Consider the following 18,015-nt stretch of genomic DNA (forward strand, 5'->3'; position numbering starts at 1 on the left):
CTGTTCTGAAAGCTGCCTTCTTGAACCGCTTCTGCCAGTTTTCGCTCCTTCCCGGAGGAAGCCCCAGGAGCCGGGTGGGAGCAGAGAGCAAGAAATGGCCCACCCACTCCCAGTGACAGGGGGCCGGAAGTGACGTAGCACGTTGACGCAGCAGCGGCGGCGGTGGCGGCCGAGGGTCCGTGCGGTGGGTCCTTACCATCTTTTCCCAGGCTCGATTTGACGACTCCATTTTCGTCGGTGGGGGCTTAGCGTACCGGAGAAGAGGTGGGCTTCAGGTAGGTAGAGTGCGGACTGGAAAGCGTGCTCCTCGAATGGGTCAGGTGGGGACCCAGGCTCCTGGGGCCTGGTCCCGTAAGTAAAGGGGTATCGAGGAGTCGTATGCGGGAAGAACGGGGGGGCCCCGGCTTTCCCAGCTCTCTGAGGGAGGAGGAGGAGGAAAGCGGGGTAGTTGCTTAGAGTCTCAAGGCTTTTCCGAACCCTGTGCCACCCGAACCCGTGAATAGGTCTGCCTGTTATAACAACAGGCGTCCTCGGTCCTGTCCTTCTGTCGTAGCTTCTGAAAACTGGGCCACGCGAGAGGATTGGAAATGAAATGGATCTGGGGCTTCTGAGTCAGGATCAGGTGATCGAATTGTTTGTTCAAAGGATGTGATACCTATGGAGCTTTCAGGAGCTCGACCAGTAAGCCAAGAGAGTTATGCCAAATTCCATCTCTTTCCATATTGTTGAATAGTAAAGTTAGAACTTTTTGTAGATCGCTAGTTACATCCACAAACGCCTACCACAAAGGTCAGAATGGGCTATTAAGTTAAAACTTTATTTTCTTGCGTTGTCTGCCTCTCTCTAGGCACTTCCTTGAACTAGCTGGAGTAGTTCATTTCCCTTGATTGTTGCAAAAACTGATACTTATTTTTCTTTAGGAGGAGGCCTAAGCTCTCCAAAAACATGCCCGTGGAAATTCACTGTAATATCAGAAATAATAAGAGAGTATTGAGTTACACTACTGCTATTAATAAACATGGAGAGTATAAACAATTTTGGATTCGATTAATTTCTTGGGGGGAGTTGGCTTAGTTCCACTGTTGATTGGTTTTTAAGTCTTCATTGTGTTGATTACAAAGGTAGTATTGCTTACTCATCATCTCTGAATTTAGAGCCCTTTTGCATAACTTGTGTCTCTTCAGCTGGTACAAGCCCATTCTTACTCAGTTGGTTTGCCTGGCTGCTAGATTAGATTAACATAATATTGTTGCTCCCCAAGAAGTTTAAACCTCATCCAAAGATTAATCACGTCAGGAACTAGTGCAGTCTGGAGAGGCCCAGTCATATTTTATAGATCTTTCTCAATAGACCTTGACAAGTAAGGAAACCTACCCAGTGTGGAGGAAACATATGGGTCTTTGGAGGCAAATAAACTTTACTCTTGCTCCCATGTTCTTGGTCTCAATAATGCCACCACAATCAGAATTCTGTGTGTATAATCCTGAGATATTTTCCTCTTTGTTATTCCCAATAAAGTCAATCACCAAATTCTACCTTTCTATAAAAATCTATTCATATCAACATACAGCTTATGTTCTTTCTGATATTCTTCTTACCCGCCTCCAACTACTATCCTACTTTCTTAATTTCCCTTCATAGCTAGATATCTACCTGTGTCAACTTTCTCAGCTTTTATTCAGTTTTCACCCAGTACCAATCAGGTGTCTTTTCTGACTACTCCGTTGAAATTGCTCTTAATCAAGCTCATTAGTAAATATCCAAAACCTAACATGACAAAAAGAACATTTTGGGTTTCTCATCTTCCAAACCTGGTCTTCTCTATATCAGTAAGTAGTCATCCACATGGTTACCAAAGCCAAACCTCTGTGAATCATCTTGGATCCTTCTCCCTTACTATCCCCACCCCCAAGTCTTTTAGTAAGTCCTGTCACTTCTATTTCCAAAGTATGTTTTATTTATTTATTTATTTTTATCCTCACCCGAGGACATTTTTCCATTTTTTGCTCAGATAGAGTGGGAGGGAGAGAGAGGAAGAGAGAGAGAGAAACATCGACGTGAAAGGGACACATCGAGTGGCTGCCACCCGCACGACCCAACCAGGGCCGGGGACAAACTGCAACCGAGGTACGTGCCCTTAGCGGGAACCGAACCTGGGTCTCTCTGGACCGCAGGCCGACACTCCAACCGCTGAGCCAAACCAGCTAGGGCTCCAAAGTATGTTTTATATCTGTCTTCTATTCTTCATCTTCACTGCTACCACCCTGTTCCAAGCCACCATCATCTTTTGCCTGGACTACCACAAGAGAATCCTCAATTTTCCTTCCTTCCACCCAGATTCCCCTTCCAGTCTGTTTTCCATATTACAGGATCAGGTCAGGTCAGACCATGTCATTTCCCTATTTAAAATGCTCTAGTGCTTTTCCATGGCCTTCATAGCCCTACTTGAGGAGGCCCCTCCCCCTCACATTCTGCTGCCTTCACCCTTCTCTGGTCACTCTGGCCTTAGGACATTGCCTACCATATGCCAAATTCTTCTGTCTTTTTTACCAGGAACCTCTTCCTCTGGTTTTGCATACATCCTACCCATTTTTGTTATCTCAACCTAAATTTACCCTTTCAGAGGTGAGGGTGTTTATTTCCTTCCTAGCACTTATAACAGGGCCTGTATAATTTGTCTTTGGTTTTTCTTCTGCATCAGAATACAGGTATCCAGGGGGTTTAAAACCCCACAGGGGCATCGCAGCACCTTTCAGATAGAGTCTACAATCTTAACTTATCCTACTGAGATCTTCCAACTCACCAATCTTTCTTTCTCTTCCCAAAGTAGCCATTACTGTTCCTGCCACAGGGCGTCCTGGGCCTCGTGCTGGGAGTGCTCTTCAATATCACCACTCCTCAAACCACCTCCAGTGGGGCCAGCTCCTCCGCTCAATTGATTCCACCTCACTCTTTTTTTTTCCCCCCATCTTCACACGAGGACATTTTTCCATTTTTTTGTAGGGATAGAGAGAGAGAGAAACATCGACTTGAAAGGGACACATCGAGTGGCTGCCACCCGCACGGCCCAACCAGGGCCAGGGACAAACCGCAACCAAGGTACATGCCCTTAGCGGGAACCAAACCCGGGTCTCTTGGGACCGCAGGCCGATGCTCTAACTGCTGAGCCAAACCGGCCAGGGCTCCACCTTACTCTTAAAGTCTTTATTTAAAGTCACTTCCTCAAAACCAGGTTATAGTCCTCTATTACAGGATCCCATGAAACCTTTGTCATCAATTCTTTAAAAACCTCTACTACTAAACATTTTTTTAATTTACTGATTTTAGAGAGAAACGTTGATTTGTTCTACTCATCTGTGCACTCATTAATTGACTCTTTCTTATATGTGCCCTGACCAGCGATTGAACCAGCAACCTTGGCATTCCAGGACAACACACTAACCAACTGAGCTAATGGCCAGGGTGAAAGACCTCTCTACTTCTAGATTGGGTGTTACCAAACTAAGTCTCCTGGGGCAACTTAGATCACTTCCTATTCATTACAGGTTGTCTATGTCTGCTTTTGTGCTACATTGGTAGGTTTGGCCTTCTCTAATTTGCCAACCCTTGTGCTTGAGCAGGAACTACAGTACTGTATATGTTTCCCAGCTGTGATACAGGCTCAGTAGCTGTTATTATCTTCTTGTGTTGCAGGGATTCTGAATCTGGTTATATACTTCAGTTGTTTCTGCTCTTCTTTTGCCCTTTTCTTGTTCCCCAAGGAAACTTGGAAAGAAAGGGGATAACTAATATTTTTAAATTGTTTATTATGTTAATCATTAACAGTGGTGCTTTTTGTACTCTGGTAATGAAAAGATTCTAAAAGTAATGCTTATAAATATGGTGTGTGTGCATGTTAAAATGATTGTAGGTAGAATTAACCTTTTCTGTATATTAACATCTTGACTTGGTGGAATTAGGATTTTTCATAATAGGGTTCTGAATCCAAAACTTGAAAGAACTTAGTCTTACATGGACTTGGAATACTTTTACTTATTAAACTCTTACGTTTTTAGATTCCAAATTGTGTAGTTATTCATGACTGCCTTTGGAATAGTCCTAGGCTCTCACTCATAAAATACAGAATGTCTTGCCCTGGCTGGTGTGGCTCAGTGGGTTGGAACTTTGTACACCAAAAGGTTGTGGGTTTGATTCCTGATCACAGCACATACCTAGGTTTCAGGTTTGATCCCCATTCAGGGCGCTTACAGGAGGCAACCCATCGAAACCCATTGATGTTTCTCTCACACATCTCTCTCTCTTGCTCTCTCGCTCTCTTTTGCTCTTCCTCCCCCCCCCTTTCCCTTTCTAAAAAAAATAAACATATCCTCGGATGAGGATTTTTTTCCCTCACCCGAGGACTTTTTTTTTTTTTTTTTTTGCGTTTATCTTCAGATAGAGCGGGAGGGAGAGAGGGGGGAAGCGAGAGAGAGAAACATTGATGTGAGAGAGGCACATCAAGTGGTCGCTATCCACACAACCCCAGCCAGGGCCAGGGACAAACTGCAACCAAGGTACATGCCCTTAGCAGGAACCAAACCCAGGACTCTCCAGTCCGCGGGCTGGCACTCTAACCACTGAGCAAAACTGGCCAGGGCTCAAATGAAGATTTTTTAAAAGTACAGAATATCTTGTAGTTTAGACTCCACACCAAACTTCTGGGGCTATTCCTCAGACCACTAGGCCCTTTTAAACTTAAGTCTTTGCTCATGTTTCCTTTTTCCAGACTATCTTCTTAACTGCTCTCAACTTAGGCATCAGGCATTTCCTGACCTCCCTCTTCATGTTACTCTCATGATCGTTGTATATAATTATCATATAACATTTTTTGTTTTGTCACAACTTTATTTACAAGTGTTTTAAGGTAGGTTGTGAACTCCAGGGTAAAAAGCATGTTTTACTCATTTTTATGTACCCAAATCCCAGCACAGAGCTCGACCCTTAAAAAAAAAAAGGTAAATGTTAATTGAAGCTGCTAGTGGAGGGAATCAACAGACATCTCTTTTTGCTCTGTTCTCCTTTTAATTGCATCCTACATCATCTTGTTCAAAGGGAGGGACTGCTGAGGGGCCTCCCCTGTGGGAATCTGATCCCAGCTCCATTCCTCTTCCAGAGAATGTCATGGTAACCGCCAGCCTCTCCCTTTGAGCCCCATCTTATACTGCAGCTGTGCTTCTGCCTGAGGAAGCCTCCCTTCACCACCACACTCCCCTTGTAAACCTGTTTCAGTAGCAACTTTAACTAACAGTCTGAATATGGGGAAAAATTCAAGAGCATAAGTACTAAGTACAAAATGCAAACTATATCAGGCTCATCTCAGGTATCATATAGTAATAATAATATATGAATAATTAGTGTTTTTGTTCTGGAATAGTTGCCAGCCTCAGCCTGCAGTGCTACTGCAGCACCCTCTGCACATCTAGCTCCCACAAGTTGCAGCAAGTCAAGGTTGTGTCTGGCACACCTCTTTTAACTGCAAGTCCTGGCAGTGAGCTAGATTAAAAGCATTCCCCAGCTATAGCACAGCATGTACTTTATTGCTAACATAAGGAATGAGAGTAAAGCTGCATGCAGCACAGAGTACCAGTTACTCCCGGGACAGAGGAAATCTGTTGTTTTCCTCAGGTAGGCTTTCTGTTTCTCTCTATTGAGTAGGCTGTAGGGCATCTGATCTGCAGGAACTAGCATTTAATGTAAGGATGTTAAGACCTTACAAGATTGGCCCTGGCCAGTTTGGCTCAGAGGTCAAAGCATTGGCCCGCAGACCAAAGAGTTCCGGGTTCAATTCCTGCTAGGGGCACATACCTTGGTTGCAGTTTGTCCCCGGCCCTGGTTGGGGTCGTGTGGGTGGAAACCACTCAATGTCTCTCTCAAATCGATGTTTCTCTCTCTTTCTCTTTCTCTTTCTCCCTCTCTCCCTCCTGCTCTGTCTGAAGATAAATGCAAAAAAAAATCCGGGCCCTGGCCGGTTTGGCTCAGCGGTTAGAGCGTCGGTCTGCAGTCCAGAGAGACCCGGGTCCGGTTCCCACTAAGGGCACGTACCTCGGTTGCAGTTTGTCCCCAGCCCTGGTCGGTCGTGCGGGTGGCAGCCACTCGATGTGTCCCTTTCACATTGATGTCTCTCTCTCTCTCTGTTCCTCTCTCTCCCTCCCACTCTACCTAAACAAAAAATAGAAAAATGTCCTCGGGTGAGGATAAAAAAAAAAAAAAAAAATCCGGGTGAGGATTAAAGAAAAAGACCTCACAAGATTGAATTCATGGGTCTGATAGCCTAATTAAAGCAAACTATTTGTGGGGGCAAATCTATTTTTTTAATGCTTTTTGTTTTTAGAGAGAATGGAAGGGAGAGCGAGGTAGAGACATTGATGAGAGAGAACATTGATTGACAGCCCCCTGCATGCCCCCCACTGGGGATCGAGCCCACAACCTGGGTATATGCCCTGGCCAGAAATCAAACTGGTGACCTCTTGACGCATGGGTTGATGCTCAACCGCTAAGGCACACCAGCTGGGCCTCACATCTGTTTTTAATGGCTCGGTTCAGGGCTGGGGGAAGCAGTGTCAAAATTAAAATCAGAACACCAGATTTAATTGACAGAAGTTTTAGAAACTGACTTTTGGCAGTAGTTAAGCTATATGACCTTAAGGATACAGATTTTTGGGGCATCGATCTAACCCCAAGGCTTCCTGTACCTTGCAGGGTCTATACAATGGTCTAATACAGTGGCTCTCAAACTTTTTGAGCTCATGACCTGTTTATTTTTTATTTTTTAATTTACTGATTTTTATTTATTTTATATATATATATATTTTTTTCTATTTTATTTTTGTTATAGATGTTTCTCCTTTTTTACCCCATTGACACCCTCCTCCCCATGCCCCCGCCCCTTCCCCGGCTCTGTTGTCCAGGTCCATGCACACATGCATATAAGTTCTGTGGTTTATCTCTTCCCTCCCCCCACCACCCCCTCTTCTGAGGGTTGTCAGTCTGTACCCTACTTCCATGTCTCTGGGTCTACCCTATTCCTCAGACTGTTATGTTCATTATAACATAATGAACATAAGTGAGATCATGTGGTATTTGTCTTTTTTCTGCTTGGTTTGTTTCACTTAGGATAATACTTTCCAGGTCCCTCCGTGTCGTCTCAAAGGATAAGAGATCTTTCTTACAGCTGCATAGTACTCCATTGTGTATATGTACCACTGCTTTTTTATCCATTCGTCTACTGCTGGACTTTTGGGCTGTTTCCAGATCTTATCTATTGTAAATAGTGCTGCTATGAACATGGGGATACATTTATTCTTTCTGATTGGTGTTTCAGGCTTCTTAGGGTATATTCCTAGAAGTGGGATCACTGGGTCAAATGGAAGTTCAATTTTTAATTTTTTGAGGTAACACATATATTCTTTCTGATTGGTGTTTCAGGCTTCTTAGGGTATATTCCTAGAAGTGGGATCACTGGGTCAAATGGAAGTTCAATTTTTAATTTTTTGAGGTAACACCATATTGTTTTCCATAGTGGCTGTACCAGTCTGCATTCCCACCAGAAGTGTACTAGAGTCCCCTTTTCTCCACACCCGCGCCAACACTTGCTGTTTGATGATTTGTTGATGGCAGCCATTCTGACATGTGTGAGGTGATACCTCGTTGTTGTTTTAATTTGCATCTCTGATTAGTGATGTTGAGCATTTCTTCATATGTCTCTTGGCCATTGTATGTCCTGTTTGGAGAGGTGTCTATTCAGCTTCTCTGCCCATTTATTACCTCTTTATACACTTCAAAATAATTTAAGACGCCAAAAGCATTTTGTTTATGTGAGTTATATCTATTGATGTTTGTGAGATTTATATATGTTTACTGGATTAGAAATGAAAATGAGAAATACTCATTTTAAATAATAAAGCCACTACAAAAAAAATAATCATTTTGCTATATACAAGTATGTCAAATCAACACTTATATGCCTTAAACTTATGCAGTGTTAAATGTCCATTATGTCCTCTTAAAGAAAATAATAAGTCATCTATGTTTTTTTTGCCATGTACATTTAAACATAAATAATAACTTAAATGAAAACTATAATCTTCAAAACAAAACATGTAGTAAGAAAAGTGGCATTGTTTTGCTTTCTGTTTGGTTGTTTTCAATCTTTTTACTGTCTGCTTTAATAGAATACAGCTGAATTTCTCATACCTGCTTCTGCATTCAGTCTGTTGTGTTATGACATGTCATTTAACTCCTGGAAAACACCACTGTACACGCATGAGGAGGGTCGGGGGGGTGGTCCCTGGACTACACTGAGAACTACTGGTACAGTAGAAACAACTGTGACTTTGGAGTCAGGTCTTTTTTTTTTTTAAGGAAAGTTTCCTATTTTATTTTTTAGTATTATTATTTTTTAATCCTCACCCAAGGATATTTTTACATTTATTTTCAGACAGAGTGGAGGGGAGAGAGAGAGAAACATTGATGTGAGAGAGACACATTGGCTGGTTGCCACCTGCACAACCCAACCCCAACCGGGGCCGGGGATGAACTGCTACCAAGGTACATGCCCTTGGCTAGACTCAGACCTGGGACTTTGGTCCACAGGCCGACACTCTTACCACTGAGCAAAACTGGCCAGGGCTTTAGTCAGATCTTAACTCATTTCTCAGCCCTTGCAGTTATTAGTTGTGTCACCTTGAACAAGTGACTTTATCTCTCTGAGTCTTTCCTCTGCTGAATGGAGAGAGAGGGGCGCTGTACCTCATAGGACAGTGTAGGGGTTAGTAGGTATTAAGTGTCTGGAACAACTTCTCAGGCCAGAAGGGAGTGGCAAAAAATATTCAGAGTGATGAAAAGCAAGAACCTACAACTAAGATTACTCTATCCTGCAAAGCTGTCATTTAGAATCAATGGCCATATGAAGAGTTTCCCAGACAAAAAAAGCTAAAGGAGTTCATCACCACCATACCATTATTATATGAAATGTTGAAGGGTTTTCTTGAAGAAAAAGCTAAATAATATAAACAAACAAAATGGTAATGAATACATATCTATTAATAATTGAATCTACAAACAAAATGAACAAGCAGAACAGAAACATTCTCATAGATGCAGAGAAATTTTGTTGGTTGCCAGATGGGAGGGGGGTTGGGAGAATGGGTGAAAAAGGTGAAGGGCTTAAGAAGTACAAATTGGTTGTTAGACTGACAAACCTCAAAGGGAAGGGGGGTGGGGGTGGGAAGAAATAAACCAAAGTACTTATATGTATATATGCATAACCAATGGACACAGACAACAGTGTGGGAAAAGGCAGGAGGGGGGCGGGGATGGGGAGGAGGGGGTCAATGAGGGAAAAATAAGGAACATCTGTAATACATTCAACAATAAAGATAAGTTTAAAAAAAGAAAGAAAAAAAGTGTCTGGAACATGGTAGGTGTGTGGTAAACATTATTCCTTGGGGCACTTTTTTTTAAATTAAAGTACCCCGGGAAGGTCTATATTAGTTTTGGTTGGATTTTTTGTGTGAGTGTTAGGGTTTGTTTATTTTCCGATTCTCTTCCCGTGCCTGCTGTATACAGATGTCATAATACTTAAAATTATTGTGTGGTCCTTACTTGTTTTCATATCTCTCTCCTACTAGAAGTCAACTTTTTTTTCTTTTTTAATCCTTACCCGAGGACATTTTTTTCTTTTTTTGTTCAGATAGAGTGGGAGGAAGAGAGAGAGAAAGAGAGACATCGACGTGAAAGGGGCACATCGAGTGGCTGCCATCCACACGACCCAACCAGTGCTGGGGACAAACTGCAACCAAGGTATATGCCCTTAGCGAGAACCGAACCTGGGTCTCTAGGGACCATAGGCCGACACTCTAACTGCAGGGCCAAACTGGCCAGGGCAGAAGTCAACTTCTTGAAAACACACAGTTCAGTGTCTCTTCAAATCCCCAGCTCATAGCAGACTGTATGTACATGCTAGGCACTCAGTGAAGTTTGAAAAGAATGGCATCTGAAACCTCAGCCTAAAATTGAACATAAGACCATATCACTGCCCCTCCCTTTCCACCTGAACTCAGTACCTTTAGTTTTTGTTACCTTGACATTAGTTAATCTTAAATTAATTGGTTATGGTATCAGTTGATATCAGTAAGGGTAACTTTCTAGGGAATTAGAGCCACTGGAACTTAAAGCTTTAGCTAGAGCTTAGATCACTTCAGGTAGCCCTTAGCCACCCTTCTGTTCTCTCCCTTTCCACTGCCAACTTGCACTGTGAAGATGGCAACAATATGAAAAAGGAAGTAATATTTAACAGATATTTTGTCGTTGGTGTTTTGTGTAGAGCACAAAGAAGGTTACAGCTTATCTGGTACAGAATCACAAAGTATCTTGTAACGCCTCCCATATTGCCATTTGTTTTCAATAGCCCTTCAATTGGAGAAGGTCTCTAACTTCCATAAGCTAATATTGTAAGTGGGGAAAATAGACATTTACAGAGTGGACCATAATTCCATAATTCGGAACACGGTGAGGAGTGATGCTGAGTTTATCAACGGCCAGCTTCAGGGTTCCAGAACGGAATCTTGATGTAATGATTTGTGTGATACGTGCTGTTTTTTGTTTGTTTGTTTGTTTGTTAATACTCACCTGAGGCTTTTTTTTTTTTTTCATTGATTTTTAGATGGAGTGGAAGGGAGGGAGGGAGAGAGACACACACACACACACATATCGATTGGCTGCCTTAGCACAACCCCAACCAGGGCCAGGGATTGAACCTGCAACCCTACGGTCTGCGCGCTGATGCTCTAACAGCTGAGTCCAACAGGCCAGGGCACATGTGCTGTTTTTTAAAGTCCTGTTCAAGGCCTAGGAAGCTCCATGTTCTGGTTCTGGCATTTACTGCCCTTCCAGGCTTTGGATGAGTCTGAAATCAGGGAAGTAGAAGACAAAGTTAGGGTTGCTTGATACAAAATTACAGAATGCTAAGGAAAATAAGTCCCAGGGTTCAAATTCAAACTTAGTTAACATTTATTGAAACAGTAAACTAGGTTCTTTCCCCTATTTCATGCAGTATCCTCAACTACCCTGTGAGATAGGTGGTGCTGTTGCCATTTTCCAGATGGAGAAATTGATATTCACCAACATTCAGTCATTTGCTTAGGTTTATATTCTTGGTACATGATGGGACCAGGTTTTGACCTCTACCGTTAAACTTAGCAATCTTTACATTTAACTATGTTGCATTTAACTGTTGCCTACCAAATTTAACTTATTTGGTAAGTGCTGTAAATCTCTTTCAAAGTGTAGTGGTTCTGGTTGTTTTGCAGGGCGGGGTGGGGGGCGGGTATCGTAAAAATAGAGTTATGATTCTAATGTTTCTGAAGAGGTCCTCTCTCCACCCAAATGCTCCCAACCAGTACTCAACAAGTAGATTCAAGTTCATGAAATATTTAATTTGTTGAAAAGCATTTTTCTTTTTTGTCTCTGCCAATAGCCAGATATAGTGTATATGAAAGTGCTTGTCATTAAGTTGGCACTTTTTCAAACTTCTTTATGAGCAAGTCATATAATCTCAATATTACCACATCCCTACCTATATAATTATTTCTACACTATTTTATTTCCTCTTCTGCCATTTCTGCCCCCAAATGGTAAGTGAGATAAAACTCTTTGGGGAAGCAAGGTGGTATGGATAGAGAGAAGTCCAGTACAATCACCTTTTTAAAGGTACACATGAGAGGAGCAACCATGGGAGGACAGAAAATAGAAGAGATGGAGCCATCTGATTCGTACTCTTTCCTCCCCAGGTGGAAATGATTGAGTGGGCAAAACAGTGGCATGTGGCTAAAAGCCTGTTGGTGAGAAGGTTTAAGGGCCCTCTGTAAAGTCACATGTCTCTCTCTCTCTCTCTTTTTTTAATCACCATCTCCCTTCCTTCTTTAGTCTTCTTTAGGCAAGCTGTGAGAAGCTGCAGCAATGTCTGATTTTGTAGAAAGTGAGGCGGAGGAGTCAGAGGAAGAGTACAACGATGAAGGCGAGGTGGTGCCCCGAGTCACCAAGAAATTTGTGGAAGAGGAGGATGACGGTGAGGAGTCCCCAACTTCAAGCTTCTTCCTACTATTGCTAAGCTTTGGATAGTTGGATTCTTGCTGATGAGAGGCTCAGGCTAAGCACAGAAGTTATCACACATGAGGTACCAGCTTGAGAATTTTCAGTCAGTCATAGAAAATATTTACTGAGTATCTGTCTGCTATATTCCAGGCACTGTTCCTAGAACTAAGAATACAAAATAAAGACTCAGCTATCATGGAGTTTATATTAAGGGGAGAGGACAGACAGTAAATAAATACATATGTAGTATTTCCCTCATTTAGACACCTAGTAGTGTTGGTATTTATGCACCCAGTTTCCTACTTCTCTGGCCAAACCCAGTCATTAGGGTCATCAGCAATAGAACCATGAGATGGCTTTAAAAGCAGAAAGGGAAATAAATGTAAATTTCATCAAAAGAATTATGGATGAAAGAAAGACTACAGCTGCTGAGTTTGGAAACTGAGAGGAAAGCAAAGGTTACATCGGTGGCTGTAAAGCCTCTAGTAAAGAGCCAAAGTAGTCAGGAAGAACATCTTACCTAAAGACAGAAGGTAAATAGAAAAGAGAAAGTCCTTTCCAGGTGCTTCTAAGTGAGTAGTCATGTGTTTGCATTTTTAGATGAGGCAGAAGAGTTAGTATGGCACCCAGGTTCAGAGCAGATGGAGAATCAGTTAAGCAGGTGGCGCTGCCCCACCCCCAGCATGTTTCCCAAACTCCGTGCCTCAACATGCATGTTTTCCAGATGAGGAGGAGGAGGAGGAGAACCCAGATGATCAGGATGAGCGAGGCAACCTGAAAGGCTTTATCAATGATGATGAAGATGAAGGGGAAGAGGATGAGGGTAGCGACTCTGGTGATTCAGAAGATGATGTTGGTCACAAGAAGAGAAAACGCAGTGAGTAGTAGTCTCTCTTCAAGTGAAGTGAGACGGGGGTGGAAGTTACAGTGGAGGAGGGGCCTTCCTGTCATCATGGCTAACACTTTGTTTTCTCCAGCATCTTTTGATGACCGCCTGGAGGATGATGATTTTGACCTCATTGAGGAGAATTTGGGTGTCAAAGTAAAAAGAGGAGTAAGTGTATTCTTTGTCTCTGTCCCTGGGGTAAAGGAAAAATTCGTTGAAATCCAGTGACTCCTGGGGAAGGAGGCACATCCAGAACAGTTTGGGGAACATCAGAGAAGAGAAAGTTGCTTGCTGTTGTGCTCTGGAGCCTAGATTTATATCTGAGATTTGGATGCCTGTTAGAGAAAGGCTTGTCAGCACTTCAAGGATAGGTTTGGGGCTGAAAAGTACCACTTAACGTGTTCTATCCCACCTCCTTTGGTCAGCATAACTGGTAGGAAAGTGTGAGTGAGACCGGAGAGGAGGCATCCTTGTGCCAGTCCTCTCAGATCCTGATGAAGCAGGTTTTCCCACTCCTAGCAAAAATACCGACGTGTCAAAAAAATGTCAGATGATGAGGATGACGACGAGGAAGAATATGGCAAGGAGGAACATGAAAAAGAGGCCATTGCAGAGGAAATCTTCCAGGATGGAGAAGGGGAAGAAGGGCAGGAAGCCTTGGAGGCCCCCATGGCTCCAGCAGAGGAGGAGGAGGAAGATGATGAAGAGTCAGGTATGTGGCATCAGGCAAGAAAGCCAGTGTTTGGGTGAGTGTTGGAATTTCCTAGCCCTTAGGAATGGGGTTGGAAACCATTCATTAGCTAGAGGCCCTGAGCCTCTGACACAAAAACATTCCTTTTTAGGAACCTTTCTACTCTTCTCCTTACTGGCCACTCACATAGTAGGAACTAAAGCCACCTAGTCCTGGCTTATCTGCCTCTGAGCACTAACCCCCTTCCTTCCTTACCTAGACATTGATGACTTCATTGTGGATGATGATGGACAGCCTCTGAAGAAACCTAAGTGGCGGAAAAAGCTTCCTGGATACACAGATGCGTGAGTGGGGTCTGGTATGAGGTGGTGGTAGTGGCATCTGAGTGAACCCAGTCAGGAAGGAGGTCAGAGGTCTCTGCCAAAAATGGAACATTCCCAATTCCAAGCCATTTTTCTTTCCTGCCTCAAACATCCTTTGCTAGGTAGTGATTTCAGTCTGCTCCTTGAAGCCCCAAGAGCTCTCTTTGCATTCTAGAACCACTGTGGGATCAAGGTGGGCAGGCTCCAGTTTCCCTTTTCAACCTATGGCTCCATGTTTATGCATTTGTATGTTGGCCTTCTAAATAATTTTGTTAGAAGAACGATTTTGCTCAAAGGGAATATGCTAATGCCTTAGCAGAAAACAGGTCCACTGGGCTAGATGTGAACCCATTTGCCCTGTTGCTATTTGATCCCTGCCACTAGCATGTGTCCAAGATGGGCTTTTCATCCTTTATAAATAACATCCTTGAGCTAAGCCTTTATTCCACAGTGAATATACTTTATCAAAAATGTGTTTTAATTGATTTTTTAGAGAGAGAGGAAGGGAGAGATAGAAACATTAATGTGAGAGAGAAATATCGATCGGCTGCCCCTGCACGCCCCCTATTGGGGATCGAGCCTGCAACCCGGGCACGCACCCTGAACAGGAATCAAACCAGGACCTCTCAGTCCATGGGATGACACCCAATCCACTGAGTCACAGTGGCCAGGCTGAATATGCTTTTTTGTTTGCATTTTATTTAACCTTCTTGGTTCCTTTGAGGCAAGTGAAGGATCTGTGCAGGGCTGCATTTTTCTTCTCTCACCAGATTCTGGGCCAACGGCCTCTTACTCTCACCCACAGGGCCCTGCAGGAAGCCCAGGAGATTTTTGGTGTGGACTTTGACTATGATGAATTTGAGAAATACAATGAGTATGATGAAGAATTGGAGGAAGAGTATGAGTATGAGGACGATGAGGCCGAGGGTGAGATCCGTGTGCGCCCCAAGAAAACCACCAAGAAACGTGTGAGCCGCAGGAGCATCTTTGAGATGTATGAACCCAGCGAGCTGGAAAGCAGTCACCTCACAGATCAGGACAATGAAATCCGAGCCACTGATCTGCCTGAGAGGTTCCAGGTAAGAAACCATCAGCCTCTGTCCTGCTGATCTGTCGTCGCCTTCCCTGAGCCTCCCTGCTGAAGGGTTGTAGCAGAGAGAAACCATCTAACAGTCTGATAGTGAGTAGTGTCTAAGAAGTTGACTTTGAACCTTATCTGACTAAGAGGTAAAGGGAATTCAGCTCTTAGAGAAGGGAAGATAGACTCTTGTCCTGCTTACAGCTCCTGAAATGGCACTCTTTCTTTAGCAAAATATGAAGTGCCTATTTTTCTTCAGGATGACACTCTGCCAGGTACTGGAAATGTGTGCCTGCAGAGCACACCTGTTTGTCCAGGTGTGTTTTTGCTACGAGGGTTACAAGATAAAGTCTGTGTCACTCTGTTATCTTATCCCTTGCAGCTCCGCTCTATCCCAGTCAAAGGGGCTGAAGATGATGAACTAGAAGAAGAAGCTGACTGGATCTACAGGAATGCTTTTGCTACACCAACTATTTCTCTGCAGGTACACCCAAAAAAGATCTGTGTTTGACATGAACCAGAAGTTGAGGAGCTGCTTCTCCTCTGCCCCAAACATCTGTGCACCGAGTGCAGAACTCTCTGTGTGTGTGTATGTGTGTGTGTGACAGAGAGAGAGAGAGAGAGATTTTTGTAGATTTCATCGACAGGGTCACTCTGTGACATGAAACAGTTTCGTGAGTGGTGAGACAAAGCAACTTAACAGTTATTGCTGTTTCTTTTTTCTTCTGACTGTAGGAAAGCTGTGATTACCTGGACAGAGGGCAGCCAGCCAGCAGCTTTAGTCGAAAAGGGCCCAGCACAATTCAGAAGATTAAAGAGGCTCTGGGCTTCATGCGAAATCAGCATTTTGAGGTAGCACCTCAAGCTCTTGTGGCCCATTTCCAGTGGTTAAAAATTCAGCTAGGGGGTGAGGGAAAAGATAACTCCCTTTTTCTGTCCTCAGCAGTGGTCCCTAGACTCAATAAGTGTGAGGCCTAAAGGAGACCCTAGTGATCAAGAGAACAATGCTATCCTCTCTGCGGCATTTTCTTCCCCTACGGCGGGAGAGCATGCACCCTGGATGGGCCCATGAGGGAGGCCAAGCTCCCAAACTGATTAATTTCCCGGAGCTATTTATCCCTTTGGCAGAGGGAATCCATACAGATCTTTCTCCTCTGATTGACTACAGTCGCCTTGCCACCCTAGGTGCCTTTTATTGCCTTCTACCGGAAGGAGTATGTGGAGCCTGAGTTGCACATCAATGACCTGTGGAGGGTGTGGCAGTGGGATGAAAAGGTAATATGGATCCATGTCCCCCAAGCGGTTGAGGGATGGATTGGGCACCACTTCTACCAGGGCCTAACCTCTCTCAGCAGTCCAAACCCCTACCAAGCCTGTCAGGTTTCCCCAGGGTCTGCTGGTGAGGAACAGAACAGCCTTGGGACTCCAAGGCTGAACACCAGCCCTTACTGCGGCCTTATCCTGTCCTAGTGGACCCAGCTGAGGATCCGCAAAGAGAACCTTACACGGCTGTTTGAGAAGATGCAGGCTTATCAGTATGAACAAATCTCTGCTGATCCTGACAAACCTCTAGCTGATGGCATCCGGGCTCTGGACACCACTGACATGGAGAGGTAGCATATGCAGGGTTTATTGCATGACAGGAAGCCCTCAGATCAAAGACAGGCCCCCCCCAAGGAGAGTGTAACCTTGCAAAATTATCAGCGCATGTATATAAAGTTACATGGGAATCCAAATAATAACCAGAAAGTAGCTTGGTGAGCCTGGACTCAAAGGGGGTGTGAGAGGGAAGCAGGTGATTTTAGTGGCCAGCATCTTGAAAATAGGAGGAGGGACTAGAATTGTTTCAAGGTCCCTGAACTGTGCTAGAGATGAGCTGCCTTATCTTCATCTCCCTCTTTGTTTTCACTTCTAACAGCCACCAACCACCATTTGTTTGATATATTCATCCTTTAAGATACATTGGTTGTGCCCTGGCCGGGTGGCTCAGTTGATTCGAAAGTTGTCCTGTGCACCAAAAGGTTGCGGGTTTGATTCCTGGTCAGGGCACATACCTGGGTTGTGGGTTTGCTCTCCAGTCGGGATGCATATGGGAGACAGCCAGTCATCATTGTTTCTCTCACATTGATGTTTCTCTCTCTCTCACCCTCCCTCCCTCCCTCCCTCCCTCCCCTCCCTCCTTCCCTCTCTCTCTCTCTCTCCCTCTCCTCCCTCTCCTTCTCCTCTTCCCCCTCTCTTTCTTAAATCAATTTAAAAAACCTATCCTTGGGTGAGGATTTTTAAAAAAACATACATTGGTTGCAGTTAAGTTATGGTCTGGGGCCATTGTGCGGGTATAATAATTGGAGAATACAGGCACCCATCCTAGTTGGGATCTTACCTCATCAGAATTGGACCTCCTGTAACAGACCTGGGGTATACTCTTCCTCGGTGACAATCGAGGTTTTATGTCCCTTTCCTCCAGGCTCAAGGATGTACAGTCAATGGATGAGCTGAAAGATGTCTATAGCCATTTCCTGCTTTATTATGGTCGTGACATCCCCAAGATGCAAAATGCTGCCAAGGCCAACCGAAAGAAGCTAAAGCGTGTAAGGGAAGAGGGAGACGAGGAAGGTGAGTGCTGGGAAAGAAAACTCAGGAAGCTTGCCCGCTGAGATGCCCTTGGCTGAGTGCACTTTGAGGCTTCTCTATATGTGTCAGATCGTTGAGAGTGATTGGGGCATTAACTCCTTTTCCCCTCCCAGGTGAAGGTGAAGAGGTAGAAGATGAGGAGCAGAGAGGGCCAGAACTCAAGCAGGCTTCCCGTCGAGACATGTATACCATCTGCCAGAGCGCTGGCCTAGGTAAAAGCTAGCTAGTTGTTATG

At 44.0% G+C, this 18,015-nt stretch overlaps 1 protein-coding gene across 1 annotated transcript in view; it reads left to right on the forward strand.

The window, feature by feature from the left end:
- Window positions 1-106: 106 nt before the first annotated feature.
- SUPT6H (SPT6 homolog, histone chaperone and transcription elongation factor) overlaps window positions 107-18,015 on the forward strand; it is a 35,328-nt gene continuing 17,419 nt past the window's right edge. The window contains exons 1-13 of the mRNA XM_036269618.1: window positions 107-275; window positions 11,965-12,106; window positions 12,857-13,009; window positions 13,110-13,186; window positions 13,538-13,730; window positions 13,969-14,053; window positions 14,877-15,150; window positions 15,532-15,633; window positions 15,885-16,001; window positions 16,335-16,424; window positions 16,620-16,762; window positions 17,614-17,762; window positions 17,894-17,992. Of these exons, the coding sequence (XP_036125511.1) occupies window positions 11,998-12,106; window positions 12,857-13,009; window positions 13,110-13,186; window positions 13,538-13,730; window positions 13,969-14,053; window positions 14,877-15,150; window positions 15,532-15,633; window positions 15,885-16,001; window positions 16,335-16,424; window positions 16,620-16,762; window positions 17,614-17,762; window positions 17,894-17,992 (1,591 nt within the window). The 5' untranslated portion in view covers window positions 107-275; window positions 11,965-11,997. The remainder of the gene's footprint in view (window positions 276-11,964; window positions 12,107-12,856; window positions 13,010-13,109; window positions 13,187-13,537; window positions 13,731-13,968; window positions 14,054-14,876; window positions 15,151-15,531; window positions 15,634-15,884; window positions 16,002-16,334; window positions 16,425-16,619; window positions 16,763-17,613; window positions 17,763-17,893; window positions 17,993-18,015) is intronic.

The sequence above is a fragment of the Molossus molossus genome, unplaced genomic scaffold, assembly GCF_014108415.1.
Source record: "Molossus molossus isolate mMolMol1 unplaced genomic scaffold, mMolMol1.p scaffold_m16_p_19, whole genome shotgun sequence".
NCBI classification, from domain to species: Eukaryota; Metazoa; Chordata; class Mammalia; order Chiroptera; family Molossidae; genus Molossus; species Molossus molossus.